Genomic DNA, 22,995 nt, shown 5'->3' on the forward strand with positions numbered 1-22,995 from the left:
ACTTGACAGGACGACCCTTGGTTTTTTTATATAAGAGGATAGTGGAGACAGAGAACAAACACTGAGTGCGTTTAAAGGGAAGAGAAGGGTATCAGGAGCAGCCGGAGTTCAAACACATTGCGCGTGAGTCTTGCCCCCCACCAAAACTAATCTCATCAGTCTTCCACCACTGATAGAGTAAACGTCTGTCTGTCCAGCCGACAAGGACTGAGCATTTCCTGTCCCGGTCTGTGATGCTCGTTGTCAGGATCTTAAGGATTGCAGAGCAAAGTCTAGGGTTAGACATAGTTAGTAGGTGGTAACTCCGCATTGTGGGTGGCAGGGGTCATGGTGCTGATGGTAGGATGGTTTCTAGCTTTCAGCACATGCAGCTGGAATGCACTATCAGTGGAGGACCCACATCAGAGCTGTGAGGTTCTGGGAGTCGACACAGCAGAGTAAGGTGTGTGGAAACAGGCTGTTTACAATGCTCATCTGGATGGGACGGAGCAAAGGGTCATGTAAAGGGGACAGATTAACGCAAAAATGGGCACCATGGAAAGATGAGAGAATCTAATTAGAGGGATGTGAACAAATACTGTGCCTTCAAAAGGTATTCATACATCTTGAACAAATATTCAGATGTTTTCATATTAAAACTCAAAGCTTTGATGTATTTTGTTGAAAAGGACGAACATAAACTACCTTGTAACAGTGAAGACAGAAGGAAAGAAAGAGGGCCAAAAGGTCAATGGTTCACAACAGCTATTGGTTGTGCACCTGACATGTCTTCCCTTTACAGAAGTGTTAAGAGGAAAGCCTCTTTTGAAAAAAAGTGGCAAAAAGTTTGTCACAACTCATGTAAGGGACACAACAAACACATAGAAGCATTTGTTAGTGAGGCACTGATATTAGATCATTTCAAAAGGACAATAAGCAGTAAAACATTTGCTAGCATTGAGGTAGATGGTGACTGAGAAAATGAACAGCTAAAATAATACTGTGGGGCATGCATGGGGGCCTTTCCTTATCTGAATGAATGGCCAGGGTTCTAATCCCTGTGCTCTCTGGTTTTATCAGGAGGGAAGGAAGTGAGCGGGCTTATCCGAGACACACGTGTCGGGGTGATAGCTGCCAGGCCCGAACAGGACAAAACACACACCAGCCACGGCAAAGCAACTCCAAGGAATTCACTTCAGCTCTTTGGAAGGAGTCGTCGATGAATCAATTTGGAACTGATGTGACTTTTTCTGGTGATGTTGTCATGAGCTGATTGCAGTTAGAGTTTGTGGGAAAAAACTGGTGTTACTCACTACAGGATGAATTTGGTTACGTATTTTCTTTTCTTTAGGGCTAAAGGGTGTTAATTAAATATCTGATTATGTTGGCTATTGGTTACTGAATGCCTAAAGAAATATTTGCATTCTGGGTTTTGACTCTGGATGCCAAAGAAATCTAATTAGTTATGGAAATTACTTAACTTGAGGCAAACCACAGCAAAATTTAAGTAAACACTAAAGTAGTGTTCCACTTTCCCAGTGGAAAATACTACTTTGATTGTTATTTGCTGGTTATGATTGATGCTTAACACTTTGAGTATTGAGTACCTTTAGTTGATTATTTTGCAATCTATTTCATTATAGTTTCCCAGCTCTCTCTGTTTTCCAGTGGTATTTATTTTGCCATTTGTAGCTTCTCTCCCTTACTTCACTTCAAGGCCCATTATACCCCACAACTGCAGCTCATTCAAGTAATCACACTCACCTGTTCCTCATTCCATTATTCTTATGCTGTGTTCCAGTTACTAAGTAAGTTGGGACTCGGAGCTGGGTTTGACGTCAGACCCAAGATAAAAGCGTTCCAGTTAAGAAGTTGGTATTTCAACATGACAACGCCCATAGCCATTGTTTGCAGTAGCTCTTACAAAGATGGTTTTAAGCTTTACTTTTCGTAAGCAAACATTACTTTTAATTTGTTCAGTTTAGAGTTGCAGGTGCCACATGTAACATTGATTGTAGACACACTCTTACATGTTCGTCTTTTAAAATAAACATGTTTTCGCCTCATCTTGCCATGATGAAACCCAAAGTTGGGCTTCCATGTTGTGACTGGGAGTAGTCAGAGGTGCTCCCACTTTCCTAGTGGAAAATACAACTTGTTTAGGTGATTCAGATAATTTTTCCTACTGGTAAGTTGGAATTTCCCAGTTCCAAATTGAATTCATTCCATATTCAGATTCCCTGTTCTCAACCACTTCTGTAATTCCTGTTATTCCAGTTATGTTCCTATTCATTCAACTTCTCTTTCACACTATTGGCCATTTTTGGGGAGTGTGGGGGGAGGAATGGCAGGGGATCTGCCTTTCTTCTTTGTGTAAGACTTGAGATCTAATATCATTAATCTACACTGTTGTCATGACTCTGCCTGACTACATTTGGGTCCTGCAAACCTACACATTCTGACATTATGTGCACTTCACATCATGACGCTGCTGCAGAAGGAGAAAATTACAGCAAAGGATAACTTGAAAAACAATGAAAGAACCCTTTCCTATCAACAACAATTCGTCACTCTGTTTCCAATTCTACTGCAAGCAAGACACTGCGTGGATCATTTTTCGAGTTATCAAATGGTTTGAGTCTTGTCTGTTAGTTTTTTTTATTTCGTCAAAAAACTAAATACTACAACAAAATTACTTAAAAATGGTAACGGCATATTCTAAACCCCTGTGTAATTGAGTTTTTTTTTTTTCAAATAACCTGACAAGTTGACTCAGTCAATACAACAGGTCAACTGAGGAACTTCTTCCTTTCTTACTTCAAAGGAAGGTGAACTTATTTCAGATCAAGTAACATGCTGACATCAACTAAATAGTGCTTCCTAAGACAGGTTCCATTTTAGAGCTGTTGTAAACTAATATTTTAGTAATCGAGTAATCTATCCATTATTCTTACGATTAATCGAGTAATCAAATAAAATAAAAGTTAAAGTAAAACACTGGTAAATCTAACATAACAGCAGTATTACTATCGCATATCAACATCAGTCCAATTTTTCACATTTGAGCTTCCCTAACAATAACTTTTCTGTAGTTTAGAAAATTAACTCGTAACAATAATAGCTAATTTTCCAAGTTAACCTGAAGAAAAGTTATACAAAAATCTGAAATTATATTCAATTTAATGATAAAGAGGCAGACTCACAAATACGCTTATAAAAAATGTCTATACTCCAGCTTTTCGTTTCTGTATTCATCTTCAGTCAATTTAATAGATGAACTCTCACCTTGCCCAGACATTTATAGCTTTATGTCAGTGACGGGATTTGACACCTTTGTTCATCACATACAAAAAACATCTACCAGCTACGTGCCGCCACAATGAGCTCCGCCACCCATTTGTTGAGACCGGGATGATATGAAATTAATTTTCCAGTTCGTCCGTAAAGCTACACTTATCCGTAAAGCATTATCTAATCCGCAGCCGCCCGCAGTATACAATCTATCCGCTCACCTGTATAGATACACCTGCAGCGCTCTTTCCCACTGTTCGCTCTGAACTGGTCACCAAACAGCAGGTCCGGGAGGAGAAAAGACTACCGTACTCCAGGCATCACGCCAGTGATTTTAAGAATGCTTATTGGTCCCCCGAAAAACAAAGACCCAGACATTATCATCAATCAATAAAATCCTCCCAGGTTGAACCCGAATACTTGATACTGCTAATAATTAGCTCCACGCAACGCAAGTAATAACCAGGCCGGAACAGGGTGCGCTAAATAATAAAATATAATTTAACAAAGCTTTGAGGCAGATAAATTTTCCTCGAGGAATTTTAATAATCGAGGTACTCAAATCACTCGAGAAATCGTTTCAGCCTTACTCCATTTTGTCAGCAATATTGTCACATGTTGATATAACCTCAAAATATAGTATACAATAAAAAAAAAAGTTTTCAAGTAACTGAAAATTATGCTTTTTAGACTCCTTTGTAATCAACTAAGTTCCTCTTTTTACTCATTGATTGACAAAATATTCACTCTAAAAAGTTAATGAGCTAAATTATTTCATGGGTTTTATATTATGAAGACAAATTCTTGTAATTTTTCTGTATTAGTGCATAAAACATAATATAGAAAACAAACAACCACAAACATACAATGTGTATTTAGCTTAATTTGAACCTAAAGAACACGTTTCGACTTTGGAGAAAAAAATAACAATTTATCCAAACTTTTTCAGTTCCCTGGATTACTTTTATTGGCTCTAGTGGCTCTAGTGAATTGACAGGAAAGTGGGTAATGAGAGGGGGAAGACATGTGGCAAAGGTCGCCAGGCCGGGAATCGAACCGGCGACGGCCAAGTCAAGGACTAAGGTCTTCATATGTGGGTTGTGCTTAACACCTGCGCCACCACAGCACCCCCTGTACTTTTAAACTTGTATATCATTGTCTACTTCAGATTTGACATAGAGCTCTTTATCGGCCTAAAGAGTGAAGTATCAGGGACCAAATTCAAGATACATGATGTTACCTGTCTCTCCATGTCTGCCTCTGCTGGTGCCTGTCTGTCAGTGCAGACAAAAGGGTTTCAGCCATTTCCCTTCGTCCCTCCTCGGCTTGGCCTTCCTCCTCCACAGTAGCCAGGAAAAGCATGGTCTGAAAAGATGTAATACAAATTTTAAGAGAAATATGTGTAAAAGCAGCAATCGTGATCTTAAAAACAGCAAACAGAGAAATGACACCTCTACATCCTACTAAAGCATCCAAACTATCTGGCTTTAATTAATATTAGCCTAAATGTTTAAGACCATGGAATTAGGTGGAAAGACAACCTGAAGTGATTCATACAACCCTTGAGCTTCCATTCTCAGTGTGGAAATTACACAGCTCTGAGCTGAGACTCAATTATAACATCCTCGGGACGGCAGCATACAGTAAGTCTAGTATAAAGTCAGTTTCACATCAGAGGATGGGCAAATTACACCCAATATTAGAGTGTGAGTCAATTAATCGCGTCCTGCACAGTGCAGTGTAATGTGTGAGTATCCCCCTGTTGAACATGAATTACAGGCCAGCTTAAAGTGTGACGTGGCACATCACTGCTAATCAGAGACATCCTGGCAAACCTTCGCCTCCGAGTCTTCCGCAGCCTCTAAGCTGGTAGAGAGGGAGTCAAACGAAAAAGGATCTGGCAGCCCAAATTAAATGCAGCACTGTCAGCCGCACTCAAATCCCTCTTCCTCTTTACCCGTCACACATTTTCTCCCGCTCTGAATATCCTTAAATGCCTCCCCCCTTAGCCGAGCCTGAGAAGTGATGGATCTGTAACTGTGACTGACTCTGACGCCTTGTTAAGAACAGTCTCTTCCTGTCACATCCACCAGTCAGGCATGTTCATTTCTTCCCATTAACAGTGACTCCCCAACCCAGTCATCCAACCTTCCTTTCAGAAATACTCCACAATATGAGAGAACCTTCATTTCTTCCTCTCCACCTTTTTTTAATCCCTTTCTGACAATCCACCTGTCTGTCTTAATTCATGTGACGATGGCTTTGATTGTCTGCGTGCGTGTTTCCAAAGGAGACGAGTAATATGCTTACTTCCCTCTGCACCACGCAGGACAGGTGTCAAAACACGTAGCGGTGTGTGAATGATTACACCCAACTCGGAAAAGACACCAAAGATTACAGTGACCAGGAGGAGAAAGGGCCGGCTGTACTCCTTCTGCAAACTGTGTCTTTCAGTTTGGATCAAACTCTGTCCTCCTGGGATGAGTGACGGGCTGAGAAAGTACCACAAAGTGCATTCAGACTGTATCACAACCCCAGCTGGTAGACATCACATTGCCATGCTGCCTTTGTGATGCCCCATCAGCGTTTCTCTTGAAACGCTGCAGAGAAAGTGATTCGCAGTTGATCTGAAACCTGCTCCAGTGTGATTCCAATCTTGTTCCAACTCATTTCAAAGTTAAACTTACAAACAGGATGAACGGAAATAGGAAGGATTAACAAAACACGCTGGATAAAAAGCTGAGGTATATGATTAATACAAAGTGTTGACAAGACATCAGTCCACACCCATAACTGTTAGGAGTGGGATATAAATTGATTTAAATGATTAATCAAATTTCCTTTATAGTGAAAATTTCATTTTTGTAAAATTTTATATATTTTTTTTTTCTTCGTCAATGCACTCCTTGAGCTTCCAGAGTTCAGAGGGATTGCAGCCCGCCCAATGCCTACCATCATGTTTTACAAACATGTATTTATTTTAACTTTTAATTCTGGTCATGTTTTTAAGTTTTTGAAAATACATTTTGTTTTTTGGAATTTCGAGGTGAGAAAAATCATAAACTGGATTTAGCATAGAACATTTTTTTACAGTTTACTTTGGATTGGTTTGATTTTTGTTTTTCACACATAATGAAAACTCAAAACTAAGTTTCACAGAAGGTTGGAACAAACCAAAAAAGTTATTTTTAAATAAATATTAATTTGAGGACAATCACCTGGTATATTGCCGAGTTAATTCTAGTCCAGTTTACCCTTCTAGACAAGAGTATTGCATATATGGGAAATTGAGCGGAAGGAAAACATCTGGCAAAAAAGGTACACAAGCAACCTTGAGAGAACAATAAAGCAAAGTCCCTTCTAGAATTTAGTGAAGAGTCACAAGAGTCAGATCAGATTGAGGACATGGTCTACAACACTCACAGTTGTGTAGTTAGTCATGGACTAAAAAGCAACATTGGAAAAGCCAAACCTGGGTTTAGTTAAAGACTGAAATATTGACTAAAATACAATTTTTTAATCAATCTAGAAAGCACCAAAAGAGAAACATAAAAACTAAGTTGACTGAGGTTGAAGCAACAACAACAAAAATGCACGCTTGAAAAGATTGTGAAGCCATAAATAAATTGAGCACATAGGCAGCCACTGTGGAAACAGAGATTGCTCACAATATTTATGGAGGTGGTGATTCCATTTCCCAGCAGGACTTGGTAACTCACCACACTGACAAAAACTGCCAATACTTTGGCTAAAGATGAATGCATCAAAGTGGTTAATTCCTCCTTAAATTGCTTGACCGACAGTCCATAAATGGAGTATTTCTGAGAAAATGATGAGAGAAAAAGACCCAAGAATGAAAAAAGTTTAATTCAATTAAAACAATCTGAGTCAACTTGAGGTATTTTTTTAGAGCTTTTAAAGTTCCTCAAAAAGAATATGAGTAAATGGTGTTCTTTCCACATGCTGCTTATTAGTGTGTTAAAGAAAAAATATATAATTTAAAATAGTTTTGTGTTAAGTTGTCTGTCACACGAGGATACAACCCTGTTTTATTCCAAGAGTTTAGGAGACTTTTAATATCCGTTATGTGTTTATGTGGTTAATGTGGTTATGTGCACAGAAAATTACAGAAAAAACATCCTTGAATATAAAATATAAGGACATCATTAATGACTTTAGACTTCTGGAAAGTACTACATGCAAAAGCTTTTTTCTTCCTTCTCAATGCTCAATTTTTGTGAGCATGGATTTGCATTTAATTTTGTGTGGGTGTCTGAAGTAGAGGGCCCTCTCGTGTGCATGTGTGATTGCGTGTCAGAACGCGTGCACGTATGATCTTCTGTTTAAAGGACTCAGTGCTGAGAGAGGCCTTCAGGTTTAGCCCCAGGCTGATCCCCAGGCCATTTAGGCACCCCACTGCTTGTTTACTGGTCAAGCCCAGCCAAAGCCAGACCTCAGTCCTTTATCTTTGGGCTTATGTTAGCACAAATCAGCCCCTTCTTTACTTCTATTTACTCCTCGATGACAGTAGCTGTCCTCACAGTCCACCTCTATCAGCCCAGCGCTGACCACAGATGTCCCGCTGACCCTGGCCATGTCCCGAGGTGAATCAGAGGACAAGGGGAACCTCGGTACCTCCATCCCTGTTTCCCAGACCCCCAAACTGAGCTCTGTCTATTTTGCTACAACGTCGGCATAAACATTTCCGTTCCTGTGCAGAGGCAGGGTAGGTAAACAAACATGCAGGCAAGCAAAGGTGGTGTTTTTGCTTGTGGAGAGAGCTGGAGTGATGATAGTGTTCCAAGCGGAGGCTGGCTGGAGGGTAGCCTGGGGCAGCTCACTAACACCTCGAGTCAGGACTGTATCTTAACACCAACAAGCATCTGTCTATTCCATCACATTTCTATCGTATAACAACGTGTCACTCATTCAACACAGAATAACACAATGGGAGGACTGTTGCTGCACACAGAGTGCAACATGATGTAAAGCTTCACAGAATGGCTATCTCTGATTACATAATGGCCAACTAGTTTTGAAGGCAGTATTGTTTAAAAGAAAAGATATATGCAGGCACTGAAAGTTTGAACTTCATAAAACTTAGCTACTTGCTGATTAGCAGAGTAGTAACACCTCCATTGAATGCATAAGATGATTTTTATACAAGACTGTCAAGAGACCCAAAGTACTCCTAATCTCTCTGAAATCTTCTGCATTTGCAGGCCACAAATGCTCACAAACCTCAAAACTGACTATGTAATAACTCGTTTAATAAAAGAGTTTTCTAGACGAAAGTTGATCAATAAACAGTCAGAATTTGGACTTCTCACATGTTCCATATCGAAAGAGCATCTCTGTGTCTCAGACTGTAATTCATCTGTATCTCCATGACACTTCATGAAGACAAAGCTAAAGAACATGTCAGAAAACTGATTTTGCTGCCACCTTTGCTTTGTGCAATATTACTACCTCAAGCATGAACAGACTGTTTAAGGTAATGTTTTGGCATCTCAACCAGATTTAGGTTTGAACTTTGAATAGACCATTCCAAAACATTTGTGTTGTTTTTTGAGCTGTTCAACAGTGAGCCTATTGATATGCTTCAGGTTTTTGCAATGTTGCATTACCCAACTTTGCTTCGGCATGAAGTAAGAAATTGATGCCCAGACAAAAGCCAGAATCACAACTCTATTATTTATATGACACTATATTTGACTACTGGTATGATGCTCTTCTTATGAAATGCTGCTTAAATGTTGGGTTTTTGTGACTTCCAGGCTACATTGTAATTTTGGTGAACCAATCACTCCTGGAGAGTTTCACCTCAGTTCCATGTTTTCTCCATTTGTGTTTAATGGTTCTCAGTTGGTTCAGTGAAGTCCCAATCGTAAAAAAAATTGTTTTGAAACCCTTTCCAAGCTGATGGATATCCCCAACTTTGTTTTTAATATTTTTAATGAAAGAATTCAGCCTATCTTTTGTTGTCAGACTGGTTTTGCTTAAGCAACTTCTTGGTATGACAGCAGTCAGGCCTAAGTGTGGATCACCAAACTGAACCTATTTGTCTGGATAATCACAAATAATTCAGAATTTAACAATAGGGTAAATTACCTTTTCCACACACTGGGCCAGAGTGATATTGAAAGTTTACTTCTGTTAATTGAAATCATCATTTGAAAACAGTTTTGTACTTTGGTCTTTTTTGGCCCCATAAGTGTGAATTCTGCAATAGGGCAAATATTTATTCACAATGCAGAAACACAATAGTGTGACACACGTATTAGAAATAATGATGTAGAGCCCACTTTATGCATAGCTACTCCTAATTTCTGAGCTTTTCTCTCATCTGTTTGGCTTTGCTTTGCTTTGACTCTGCTTTCATCAAACTCCAGAGGCTGGACAGAAGATGCTGGATGGGACTAAAAGGTAAACAGTGTTAAAACAAATGCAAGCTACAACTGTTTATCAAGTGTCTTTAGGTTAGCACAGTTTTACCCATGTTTGGGACCCTCTTTATAAAATACATGGCTGTTGCACCACCTACTGCAATGAATAAGTATTTTTATTATTTTTGATTGGACTCCCTCAGACCATTTAATATTTTATCTACAGTAAAATGCTGATTTAGCGTTCTTGTTTTACTTTATCAAGCAACATTCTTCCATAACTCAATCTCTTCTTGCCCATTTAAGAGGTCACCACTTCACCAATGTGGGCTTTTGCCACGATTTCCGACCAGCTGCTCTAACACCTGATTTTATTGGCCTTGGGAGTGGGAGTGTAGCAGATTCACAGCTGCCTGCATCTTCCTCTCCCCTTTAATACAGGAAACCAATATCACTTTGACCACCAGTGGGAAAAAAAGCATCAGGCACCTTGCTCTGGGTAATGGATAGCTTCTGCTCACTGATATAAACAACAGGGGAGCTGTGATCCTGTCAAGGCCATTTCCAGTCTGAACAAGGGATCTGTGTGTGTTTGCTTCCTTCCACCGCAGAGTTACTTTGTGCTATTTATCGGTAGAACAACTATAGTATCTGGGAAAGAAATGCGCTTACACCACGTACCCTGTTCTGTAACACTATACCACAATTATAAAAAAAAGGTGTGTGTATGTGTGTATGTACATTATTTCTGCCATCTGCCTGCTGTCACAAGATCATAGCTCGTTCAAAATTTGGGGAATATCTGAAATTAAATTTACTCTACTTCCCAAAAATTGGTTGATAATGTACGAGTGCATGTGCTCTGTATGTGTGTGAATGTGTGTTTGTGCTTTACTATTTCTCACACTGTACGGCTAATTTTTCCAACAAATTCTACAGTGTGAGAACCCACTGCTCCTTGAAGCAAAAATCCCAAACCCTATAGAAAGGAGTGCTGTTTAGGGGGGTTAGGGTTAGGACCAAGGTCTGAATTGAATTGAATTTAGGTCAGGATTAGATTTAGGCACGTACTGGTAATGGTTAGATATAGGGTAAGGATTTTTAGATTGTGAAGTAGCACAAATGATGATTTATCAGAATTTGATACCACAAAGTATTATTCATTTAGATATTTTTATTTCCTCTTTGATGCTACACATTTGTTTTTTTATCAAACCACCAGGGGATGGTCTTTAAAATCTTGTTATCCTATACTCATAAAAACAAGAATTTTGATAAACGTCAGTAAAAATAAGACATCAGTTTCAGAATTTCTCAATATATACACAGAATGTTATTTGGGAGAGGCAGTGGTTGGTTGCTACAGGCCCCATATAGCAACAGAAAGCACTTTCTCTGGCATCTCATTAGAAAGGCTTTACACCACAGGGGCAATATGATGGAGAGTTTGTAAAATCTTGAATAAAACTATCTGCCAAGACGCAAAGAAACTACCATAAGATTTTTGTTGTTTGTTGGGGTTTTTTCTACATTTTTTCTACCACCCACACTGATCATACAAAATATTATATTCAAAGACTATTGGCATTTTCATTTATTTGTTCATTTTAAAAAAGTTACCTTCAGAACCTGACATGGACGATAGGACATTGTAGTTATTATTATTGTGTGAGCGTGTGTGTATGTGCATTTGTGAGAGGGTAACAGTGAGTGTGCTGATGTGTTCTTGCCATCTCCATGGTGACAGAAACCAAGGCCTTTCTACCGGGTTGACCTCTGCAGGGTCTCGGGCGCCATCAATTACGTCAGCTAGTAAAATGGGCTTTGCAAAACACAGCAGATTATATGGAGTGTAAAACATTAGAAAAATGTGTCTAAAACATCAGAGCAACTTGTTTGAAGTGACAAAAGGTTGGGGAGAAATAGAGACAGACCCGAAAAGGAGAGACCCCTGACATGTGATTTTGTTTGAAGGCTTTGTAACACACTCAAGTGGGCAGGGACGCTTTCTTTGACCCTTACGGCAGTCCATCTTTTGGGCAGAATACGAGCAGGATGGACGGACATATGCTTTGCACAGGGTCAAATGAAGCAGAACTTACAGGCTTTTGTGCCGCTTTCTTTTGGTGTGAGAAGAAAAGGCAAATCTGCCATCAGGTTGCAATCCAACACACCCACAAAAATCATATAAGAAGTTTGCCATGCTGTTTTTTTGTACTTAATTTTTTGGACAAGTTTTTGTCTCTGACTTATCATGAGCGGGTGTGGATTCAAATGTATTTAATGGCTCAATCACATAGGTCCTAGTGTGAACGAGTTTTCCAGGAGGGCAAAAAAAGGATAGTGCAAAACCTCCTGAGCAAACTGGCTTGAATGTGCAATCCATCCATCACAGTGAAGCTTTGAGAGGCCCTTTGACTAATTCAGGACAATAAAGACAGAGCTGGACAGAGATGTTTGCGATGAGCGCGACACTCAAGCACCTTCTGCTCTCTTAAAACCCCCCTTTCTCTCTTTCAGTTTATGAAAGCTGAGTCTAGATTCCAGCTAGATAGCAGATTGCGATCAGTGCCTCATTCTCCTGCCAGTAGAAAGCTTTTTGCTGACTGGAGCCAAAGCCAGTCTTTTTAAGCCCAAGAGTTACAGTGTTACTCACATTGCACCATACATCAGGTCTTCAAAAATGCTAAACCAATAAAATGAGTTTCCATCCATCTTGACATGCTCACACAGAAGAATTTGGTTTTAGAAGAAGGGGAAATGCCCGCCGGGGCAGAAATGCACAGCTAACAAAGTTTTGATTGACTGCGTGGGTTCTGGGAAGTAGCGATTCTTCAGTTTTAGCATCTGGCTGCAGTAGTGAGATTTTACAGGCCTTCTTCAATGTCATGTCTTACATCAAATGTGAATTAGCTATAGCAGTACAGTAAAAAAGAGTGACTGTATCTTAAGTGCAGCAGATTGGGATCTCTAAAATTATAGGTTCCGTGCCATGGCATACTGTGCAGTCACTTAAAACTACGAGGCCTGAGCAACATTTTATAAGGGAAACCTGGTTTAACCAAAGCTAGGATTGCAGTCAGAAATATTCAACTTACCCAATGTTCTAAGGATTTATCAATTAAATTTGTGTCAGTAAAAATGCAAATATAGACCTTCCCATGGTAGCATTCAAAGTAATTTGCAATTATAGTAAAAACAAAAAAAAATTTCACAAAAGCTGAGAAAGAGAGACCATTTTGTCACATCAGAGAAGGGCCTTGTTTAAAACATAGGGTATGTTTGCAAACCTCCCGGAACAAAGGGATGTTGAGCAAGTTATACAACAAAATGCCACTACCATCTCAATGCCAGATCTATAGGATGATCTGATGAACGCTAGTACAAGTCCTGCATCAGCAACTAGAAAACATCAACTAAATAAGCAATGACTTCATTGCTGGACTCCATAACTTGAATAAAATATATTAGACTGAGGTCCAGAGACAACTTTATGGAACGATAACGACTGATTGATAGAAACAAAATGCATTTGCTTGCAAACGTGGACCAGCATTATATCTGTGCAAAGAGTTAGTCTATTGATGGTGTACCTGGCTACATTGATTCCTAGATAAAACAGGCTTTTTTTAAGAGGATCTAGATGCCTTCTGTTGACAAATTAAATCTCGGTCAAGTCAAGTAAGGTCTGGATGAGAAAAAGATCCTAGAGGTTCTAATAGAAGCCTTAAAAGTCAACATCTTTGGTGGGATTTTTAAGAAGTCAATTGCAGCACAGAAGCAATCAAGCATTGCTGATCTATAGATATTGTGAACACAAGAAATTCATGAATTCTGAATCTTATTTTTCGATCAAAATCTGTCATCTGCAGTTTTCCTGTGTAAAAATAAATCCAGTGCTTTATTGCATTATTTAAACCCCTCCACAGCTTTGGTTGTTGAGTTGCAGACAATGGCACACATTAGTAATCAGTTAAATATAACTGGATTATGAACTCACTTATGCTTACTGTCTACTACAGTCTGGCATGAAACTCGCACACACTAATAGCTTTTACATTTAATAATGCCTGTTCAACAAAGCCGTATACATTCCTCAAAGATCTGGGAGAACGCTGATATAATCTAATTAAGTAAAAGGAATTAAGACTGAATATGGTACTCCTTGGACTGAGTTACTTCATGGATGTTATTATCGAAATAAATTAAAAATCTGCCATACAGTGTAGTCACGTCCAAGAGCTCAAACAGATAAAACTTTTTTGTTTGTGTGTGTCTGTGTTGGCTCTCTGTGGTTGTATTTTTAGTTTCATCTTTACTCAAAAGAGTCGCTAATAAGAATGATGTTTGGTGGCCAACTTTTATTGCAAGTGTGCTTTATCTAATCAGCATTTGGAAACAAATCCCAAAGGATTTTTCAAACAATCTGTTCTTTGAAAACACAGTGTTTTCAAAGATCAAGCACCTTATCAATTGACAGTTCTGGAAAGGCAGAAAAACAAAAAAACGAATTAATGTAAGTGATTTTTAATCACAGAATGCTTCTTGAATAGTTGCCCCTAAACAAACCTGAAAGCTGGCAAACATACTTCACTTATAGATTGTAATCTAAAGGAAAAAAAATTAGATTCAGAATACTCACATCTCCAAATACCAGATTTCTTGAAACATTCACCCAGGTGCTTTTTCACTCTCATTATGTTTGGGGTGTTTGTGCATGTGTGAATGGTTCTCAGCCAGGGAGGCTGATGAGAGTGGCTAAAAGGTGTTTATGAGACCGTTAGCCAGGAGAGGATGCTGCCCTGCAGCTTTCACCCAAATAAAAGAGTCATTCATTACTTCCAACATGACCCTCTCATTACACACAAATAGGAATTAATGAGTGCTATATCGGGCGCTCCCAGCTGAGTGAGGCGGGGCTCGCTAAAGGACTAGCGTTAATTACACTGTCCTACATCTCACCCATTTAACACCACACATCAGATCGCTTTTTGCAGAGATGGAATAGCAATGGCCTTTCACTGCATAAGGATGGACACTCTGAACTCCAGAAATGTAACCGTTAATGTAAAAACAGAGAACTGTCAGTTGAAAAACAAAACAGTTGTAAATTTTTTTTCAGATTTTTACTAGAGAACAAAGATCTTCAGTTTGATCTCAAGTGTGCTGTGCTTCTTGTACTGTACAAGCCTTCTTTTGAAAGGCGCTGACAAGAACTTCACTCAATGCTCCTTGGACTTCCTCTTTATTGTACACCATCATCTTGTTTACAGCATCAGCTTTACTGTTGTTTCATATTTACTGAGAACTTTTATTTGTGATGATGCTTGCCAAGGATACTGCTACTGCTTCCAAACATTTGACCTTTCAGGCAATTAGAAGTGTGATTATTGGCCAATATGAGAAGACTGCATTATTTTTTTATGACAACAGACAGAGACACTGATTTTGGTGGTGCACTCTAGTTGTACAACTGCCAGACGCTGTAAATATGGAAACATAGGATAAGGCCTGCTTCTTTTGGAACTACACAAATATCAACAAACTTCTTCCCTTCTGTTATAATTGTCTCTTTATGACTGTCCTGACCTCTCCTCCTGGTTATCTTAAGATAATGTGCTTTATTTCTTTAACCGAATAAAGTCAGTTTTGTACCAGATTAAATTTTCCATCATTTCCTGTCAAGCAGAACAAATCTGCCCAAACACAGTAAAAGAGATCAGACTCACCATAATGATATGATTTGCCAATATCAAGTATCACTTAGTAATTCTGTTAAATTGTTACTTAAATTGTCTTGATATTTCAAATAGTTCATAATTCCGCACACACTCACAAAGCTCCTAGTTCCAGGTAAAGTCTTAGTCGAGATCAACAAATTCCACGTTTACCTTTGTGATGGTAGGACGGATGGATAATGGTTGTCATGATGACTTGACATGGAAAGATGGCACTAACAGCAGGTTTTGGATGTCTCTGTCTTCTTTTTTTTTTTTTTTACCTCCTTTGCAACTCTGCCCACTGTCCAAGATAAACATGGGTCATAATCCAGCCAAGCAGCTAGCCCACTAAAACAGAAAGTTGTAAATTACAAACTGGGAGCCCAATTTATTCACCTTTAGCCTTTTTACTTATCTTTATCCCGGATGCCAATAAAATGTAGCTGGAAATGCATTTTTACTACATACAAATCTGACGCAAACATTAGTAAGGTAAAAGATTTGTGTAATAATGAATACATTATACTGGGTCTCAGATGGTTCTATAAATGTTTTCTGCTTAAGCTACTCGCAATAATAAACTCAAAAGCATTTGGGACATTTTAAGCTCAGAAACAGTAAGATAAACTAGAAGAAATCAGTTGACCAATTTGATTAGTGGTCATCTTATTAATGGCCAACCCTTTTTTGTTTTTATGACTGGCGCACAAAAGTGTATTAATTTTATCTTTGGATCTTGATCTCACTGGTGCATAATACCAAAAAACGGATTACCTTGCTAACACCTATCTTCTATTTTTGTCCCTAATTAGGCTTTAACTGTTTTTCTTCCACTTTTAGGGGAATCTGCAATTGGGGTGGGCTGTTTTGATTTTCATTAATTGGTTTCATTTAATGTTTCATCTGTGTGGGTAAAATAAAGCCCTCAGAGACAGCAGCTGTGATTAGGGGCTCTGTAAATAAATGTGAGATGAATCTGAGATGGAGATAAACAGTAATAAAAATGGCAACCACGGGAGCTGATTAAAATTCAGATTTGGATTTAAAAGATTTGTTTAAGAGAATATACAGAGCTCTGGATAGCAGACCTGTATTTGTGTTCAGTTTGGCTTGCAGAGCTCATTTGGAGGTTGCAACCAAAAACTTTATATATATTGAAGCACTACTTTGCAAAGTAGTGCTTAGCTGTGAAGAGTAATGACAATAAGAAATCATTTTCCTTCTTGGGTTTTCTTCTAATGAAGAGCTTAAATTTCAATGTGCAAAAATACCCATTGCAGCCATTAGTTCCAAGTCTTAAAGTTTGTGTCTCACCAACTTTGTAGAGACTGAAATCTTCATTGCCCAATACTTCAAGTCTTACTGGCTGTGAAAATATATTTTCAATTCTTAACATATTTTTATTTGGATTTCAGTTTGGTATTTGATAGGGCCTGTTCACCACATGAATGTGTTTAATCTGAATCATTACACTGTTGCTCTGGTTGCGTGTTTAGAGCCTTGATTTGTTTTTGTTTTGTTTTTTTCCTGGCAGTAGTTCACAGAGGCAAAAGGTGAACTACTGCCTCTGTGTCAAGTATTTTCCAGACTAAAACATGTTTTCTTCCAGGATCACCCTGTGTTTAGCTCCATCATCATAATATGGTGTTGCCACCACCTTGCTTCACCCTGGTGACAGTGAGTTAAGAGTGTATAATTATTCACCCAACGTAGCACGTAGACAAAGAAAGAATTTTGGTCTCATCTAACTAAGCACCTTCAAATGTCTTCTGTCTCCCCTTAATGACTTGTGAAGCGTCTTATGGCTCTCTAACACCAATTATACAATCTTACTACTCCTCCGTGCATGCAAGAACAACTAATACTTGTCTTTTAAACAGATTATCTCACCTAAACTGTGACTCTCTGCTGTTCGTCCAGAGTTATCGTAGTGGCTGTTTTGTCATTTGATTCTTTATTTGTTAGGCCTGTTAGCATAGGTCGCAGTGCTTAAAAAAACCTAGCACTACCTGTTCAGAACGTTAGCATATCTGGTTTGCGCTTTGGTCTTCATGAAGCAGGTGGTTCCCTAATGTCGAACAAACATCTAAGTGTGTCACTCAAAGATATTGATGGTAACATTTTGCACAGATGATGGGCATATTTATTAGGTCAGTTCTAAAGACATTTGGTTGCCCAGATTTCATTAAAGGGTATCAGAATAAAATATTTTTACGTGTCAAAATATTTTAGAAACCAAGTGCCCCTTTTGGGCCAAGATCACAATTATGTACCACTTTGTGTTAGCCTGTCACGTCGATTGAAGGCTATGTTTGTGACGAGACAAAATGGGAAAATATTATTGCAAGACACTGCAAATATCCGTGAGCTAGACGCTATATTTTCAATACATAAAATGATTACATAAATATATACATAAAATCAAATTTCTTGTCTTAATGACAAATAATGATGTTTTTTTTTGTCAATGGCAATGTCTTTCGCTAAACTTCTGTGACATGATTGCCTGTGAGAGGAGTAAACAATTACACCTGGATCAAAGTAGAGCCATAATTATATGTCAAATGCTGGTTAGCATTAGTGTCTCTCGTCAGGTAGAAGAGGGGCGGGCATTGCTGTGAGATGTTCGGAAATATCTCTTTCATCTTTTTATACTTTCTCCCCCATCAAGGCATGTTTTAACAAACACACACTTCATCCTTCATCTTTCTTGGCTCTCTTTTTTTTGATGGTATGACACAGGAAGAAGCTGAGCCCTGCAGCCAACGCCGCCGTCCACACTGAATGCGATTAAAGTGAGCAGTGATTAATCTGGGCTGCCCCATAAGTCCTCTTTACCACTTTAATGGATGTTATCTCCCCCTCCTCTGAAGGCTTATCTTGCTGATCGGGGCCAAGGATGAGGAGAGGAAAAGGAGGGGAGGGAGAGTGGCTACGGGTAGGGGGGAAGAAATCAAACCAAATCCATACCGAGGTAAGTAAATGAATAAGCAAGTAAATAAAGTGAGTAAATAAATAAAAGCAGGGATTGAGGGTGCTGCTAAGCGGATAAGGCAGATCAGTCTCTGTAAAGTGCTCATTTGTTTTCTAAGAAGACGAGACAAGCTGCCTTCGAAGCCCACAGACGGAATTAAAGAAAAAAATCCTGTCGACGTTACAATTCCGAGGACAAAACTTTGAATAAATCTTCTCACAATAACACTGAAAAGATAAGGTGAAGACAGTACGCAGCCGCCATTCAAAGGCAGTAAATAAAGTAAACAAATAAATGGCATTACTTTCTGTGCAGTTTCTACATTCAAACAAGAAGTCAATAATGATGATATTTCCCTCAGGTGCAGCAGGGCAACAAGCTTGGTCAGATTTGAGTTAATCATGTGACAGAAAATATTAATTTCATCCCACACAGAGTTTAAGACATGAAGTTATTGGAACAATCTAATTTTAATAAAATAGTACAAATTCTGACAACAGAATAATAACCTTAATTTTACTGGAAATACTAACAAAATAAAAGGTGCATCAACAGTTGCAGTAACTTCTTCACATGTTCTTTACTTGACCTAACCTGAACAGTTTCTAAAAACTCAAATAATTTTTACAGAAATCACACAAAATTACAGATAACTTAAGTACATCAAACAAAATAGTAAACAGGAAAACAAAAACTTACATACAACAGAAACTAGACATAGGCCGGTTACTGCTATCAAGGTATAAGCCCATTTTAAAACTAATTTACCTTCAAACTGTTCTTACTATTTGTGCCAAACAAAGTAACCAGTTATGAACACAAGGCACAGGGTTACCCCTCTCCCACCTATTGCTGCACACTGCTAGGCAGTAGGCTGAAGGAAGACCAAATCACTTTTTCTTTTTTCATTAGTATGATAATGAGCCAAAGGCAATTATTTACTCAAATTGACAAGAAGGATTTACTCTCCTCTATTCTCTTACCACCATTTGCTAGGATGACAAATTGTGAAAATATGTCAGGACTCAACACATCACTGTGTTGAAACACAAAATGTGCCACAACCTGTCAAACTTATAAAGATAATGTAGTCTCTAACTACATTTGGCAAGCTACCAGCAGCACAACTTGGTAAAATGAACATATTAGCTTGTTACTATATAAAGAACAGAATAACAAAACTGAATACGAATGTATAAAATCCATTGGGGTTTTTTATAAGATGCCACATTTCACTCAAGTTGTTTTTCTGCTTATTTTTTCTGAATTCCAAATTTTAGATTTCACAACATTGGCTTTAGTAAAACAATAAATATAAAATGAATTCTGGTGGAAAATCAGTGTCTGAAATTTTTTTATAAAATAGACGTCAAAAAACTAAACTAACAATTGTGTTATTTTTATCCTATAGCTTTGCTGAAATCTGTCTTAGAGTACAACTTATAAATAATGTTATTTTAGCAGCAGTATTAATATTAGCTGCATTTGAGCTTTAAACACACATATAACATGATGATAATTTTTGTTTGTTCTGTATAAATATCAAAGACACTATGAAAAAGTGTCTTTGTTCATCTTTCACAAAAGGCCATCACACCATGAGATTCTAATACCGCCTCATGCCTGTTTTAAACTTCTCAAAATGGACACTGGTGTTTTTGTTCCATTATGCGAGCACAGCCATAATACTGTGACAGGGTTAAAGCTGTTCAGGGCTTTCATTTTCCCTTTTTTTCCCTCCCCACTCCGGCTTACAGCGATGTTGCAGTGAGATTCTGTCGTAGACAAACCTCTGCGGGATTCCATTCAACACTAGTGTACATCTTTAGGTACAAAGCTGCGGGCTGCATTGGCTCCAGGTAACATAAACGCTCCCTTCAAGCCACCGCGTATATCTGCCCATGGAAATTCTCTAAAGGGGTTTAAGCGTTTACGAAGAAACACTATCAGGCACTGCCGAAAAATTCAGCTTACCCTGTTGAATAGGGACTTCAAAGAGAATTGCAAATACCTTCGCACCGCTACATTTTCTCCCCTCTTTTTCTTGCTCTGCCTCTCCGCATCTCTTCCTGGTTCTTTTCATTTTCTTTTTTCATGCTTCCAAACATGAGCCGCTGTGTGATGTAAAATGTATTATCAGCCATATATTTCCTCTTTAAATGAATAATAACAATAATCTCGGAGTAATTTCTTTCTTACACAGCTCTGTCTAAATAGGGCAAAGCAAGCAAGCTAATAAAGAGCTGTGGATAAACAAGGCCGCACAGTAATGAACGTGTGGATTAGGGCCTCCAGTCTATGTTCGGCGATAAGGGGAAAAACAGCGACTCCTATCCAGGTAAGAGCACTTACTGGCTGTCAGGGAAGGATAAACTACTCTGCAGCTGCACTATTTACTTCCTACACTCACATTGTGGACACACAAACAGAAACACTGATGGTTACAAATAAATCAACACCCGCACACCCCTTCACACACACCGTCAGCGCATAAGAACCACAAAGAATCGGAATAAAATAAACGTATAAGCCTATTTACTGAGGACAGAGCTCTAAACGCAAAACAATACGGCGCATACACACGGTGTGATTTAATGTTAGAGATAATAAATGGCTTCATAATGAGCAATAAAAACGGTCCTTAAACAGTTTACTGCTTAGTTCACACTTATAATTAATCTGGGTTGCATGTGTGCATTTAAAGTGGGTATAAAACTCTGTGCAAGTAAAAAAGTAAAATGAGTGCTGGGAAACATCTGCTGCGTCATGCAGCTGTAAAGGAAAAAAATAGAGAAAAACAAAGAATACTGCCTTTTTTCCACCTCACCTGGACCAGGAAGCTATCTAGAAAAATTTATACCACACGCATGCACACAAAAAAATGTTTTGTAAAATTATTTAGCACAACAGGAAACCATAACATTTATAATGTTTTACAAAGCCATCAAATAAAGAGAGAGGGGATTAATTGCCCCAGTCCGACCTTAAAATAATTATTTTGAGCGGTGCAACTCTAAACCCCAACGAAATTGATACACTTTGATAATTAGATTCTTGGCACTGACCCGCTGAAGTCAATAAAGGTTATTAAGGCCAATTGCTGTCTAAACGCATTACGGGCAGAGTAAACTGTCCGTCGGAGGCCCTTGCTTCTCCAGCGCCAATATGATAATCCATTCTCCGTCCTGGGGGTTTCTTCCCCAGCGCCTGTGTCTCCACTCTGCCATACAAAACCAGATTGGATTCGCTTAACCTTTCCAGGACTTTGATCAAATGAGCTCACACAGCAATAACATTTACATTGACCCCCCCACCCCCACCCTCTCCAAAACCTCCCCAACACACACACGCCCCCGCACACAAACGTTCTCTCACCTCTCTCCACCTCCTCCTCTGATTCTACAGACTCTCCATCCCTCTTTCTACACCCTCTCCACCCACCCCCTCGTCTGCACGTTTGCTCAATAACCTAATCAGTTCTTGATGGCGGCCGGGCCAGGCCGCGTATGATTGCAAGCGCTACCCACCTCAGCAGCCCGAATTGTTTCCGAGAACTGTTATTACAGTGAGGAGTTTGGCGGGGGGGTTGAAATGGTCACCAAACATTATCCCTGCGCAAACACACAAATGTATAAAAGCTAGCCTCCATTATAAATCAGAGAGAGCTTTGCGATAATGTAGCTCACGAGTGTGTTTGTTTGTGACCAAACCGTCAGAAAACAGGGACTGACAGGTTGGGTGAACGGAGCGGAGGGAGACGCGGCCCCGACACCACTTCCTGTTTTGTACGTCTTGAAGTATACAAATGTATTCAACAGTGTGGATCCCGTTTATAATGAAAGTGGATTAATTTCCTTGATATGCGTTGAAAAGATTTCCATCTACAAGACTCGCTCTCCTGTCAAATGAAAAGGGGTTGGGGGGTGGGCAGAGATATGGTGAGATGGAGGAAAAGAAAGAGGGCGAACTAGAGAAATAAAGAGCGAGAGTAAGAAGGAGAAGAAGAAGAAGGAGACGGAGTGCATTGAAATCTCTTTGCAAGTGCTGGCTTTTGAAGTTGGGAGATGAGCAGCCACAGAAGTCAGAAAAGTGACAAATTAGGGAAAAAGCTGTACTGTGCAAGCAGAGCTGCTAAATCAATTAAAGTCATGCCGAGTGCATACATTAACATCAATGGCTTGCTCAAACACACGCAAACACACACACACACACACACAAGCAAAAAGGACAACAGAAAGAGAGAGAGAGAAATGTGCTTATGAGCTCGCCATCGCTTCTCTCCCTACAGTGAAAAGAAGAAAGATAAAAAAAATACCACGCCGGTATTTAAAATATTCTGCATAGAGCCAAGATCTTTTGCCTATTGTGACTCACAAAGAAGCCATTCATTGTTGCTAGTTTAAGGAAATGTCACTATTGTACGACTCCAACGATAGCAGAGTCCTGAGGGAACGCAAGGCTCGGAGCCAGGCGGGTCTAAACAGAATCCAGCACCCTGGATCACAGGGGAACATAGAAGCCTTTCAGTTCCTGCCCTTCTTTCACCTGCCCGAAACAACCTTTACCTGCCTTTACCTTTACACACATTATCACTATGCTGCGCTCTCACGTGAAGTACATTTGAAGATTATTCAGGAGTCTTAAA

The 22,995-nt window shown here is 39.1% G+C and overlaps 1 protein-coding gene across 1 annotated transcript in view; it reads right to left on the reverse strand.

The window, feature by feature from the left end:
* Window positions 1-22,995, reverse strand: part of fto (FTO, alpha-ketoglutarate dependent dioxygenase) — a 143,968-nt gene that overhangs the window by 72,347 nt on the left and 48,626 nt on the right. Inside the window, exon 8 of the mRNA XM_005796113.3 lies at window positions 4,511-4,635. Within this exon, the coding sequence (XP_005796170.2) occupies window positions 4,511-4,635 (125 nt within the window). The remainder of the gene's footprint in view (window positions 1-4,510; window positions 4,636-22,995) is intronic.

The sequence above is a fragment of the Xiphophorus maculatus genome, chromosome 4 (assembly GCF_002775205.1).
Source record: "Xiphophorus maculatus strain JP 163 A chromosome 4, X_maculatus-5.0-male, whole genome shotgun sequence".
Taxonomy (NCBI): Eukaryota; Metazoa; Chordata; class Actinopteri; order Cyprinodontiformes; family Poeciliidae; genus Xiphophorus; species Xiphophorus maculatus.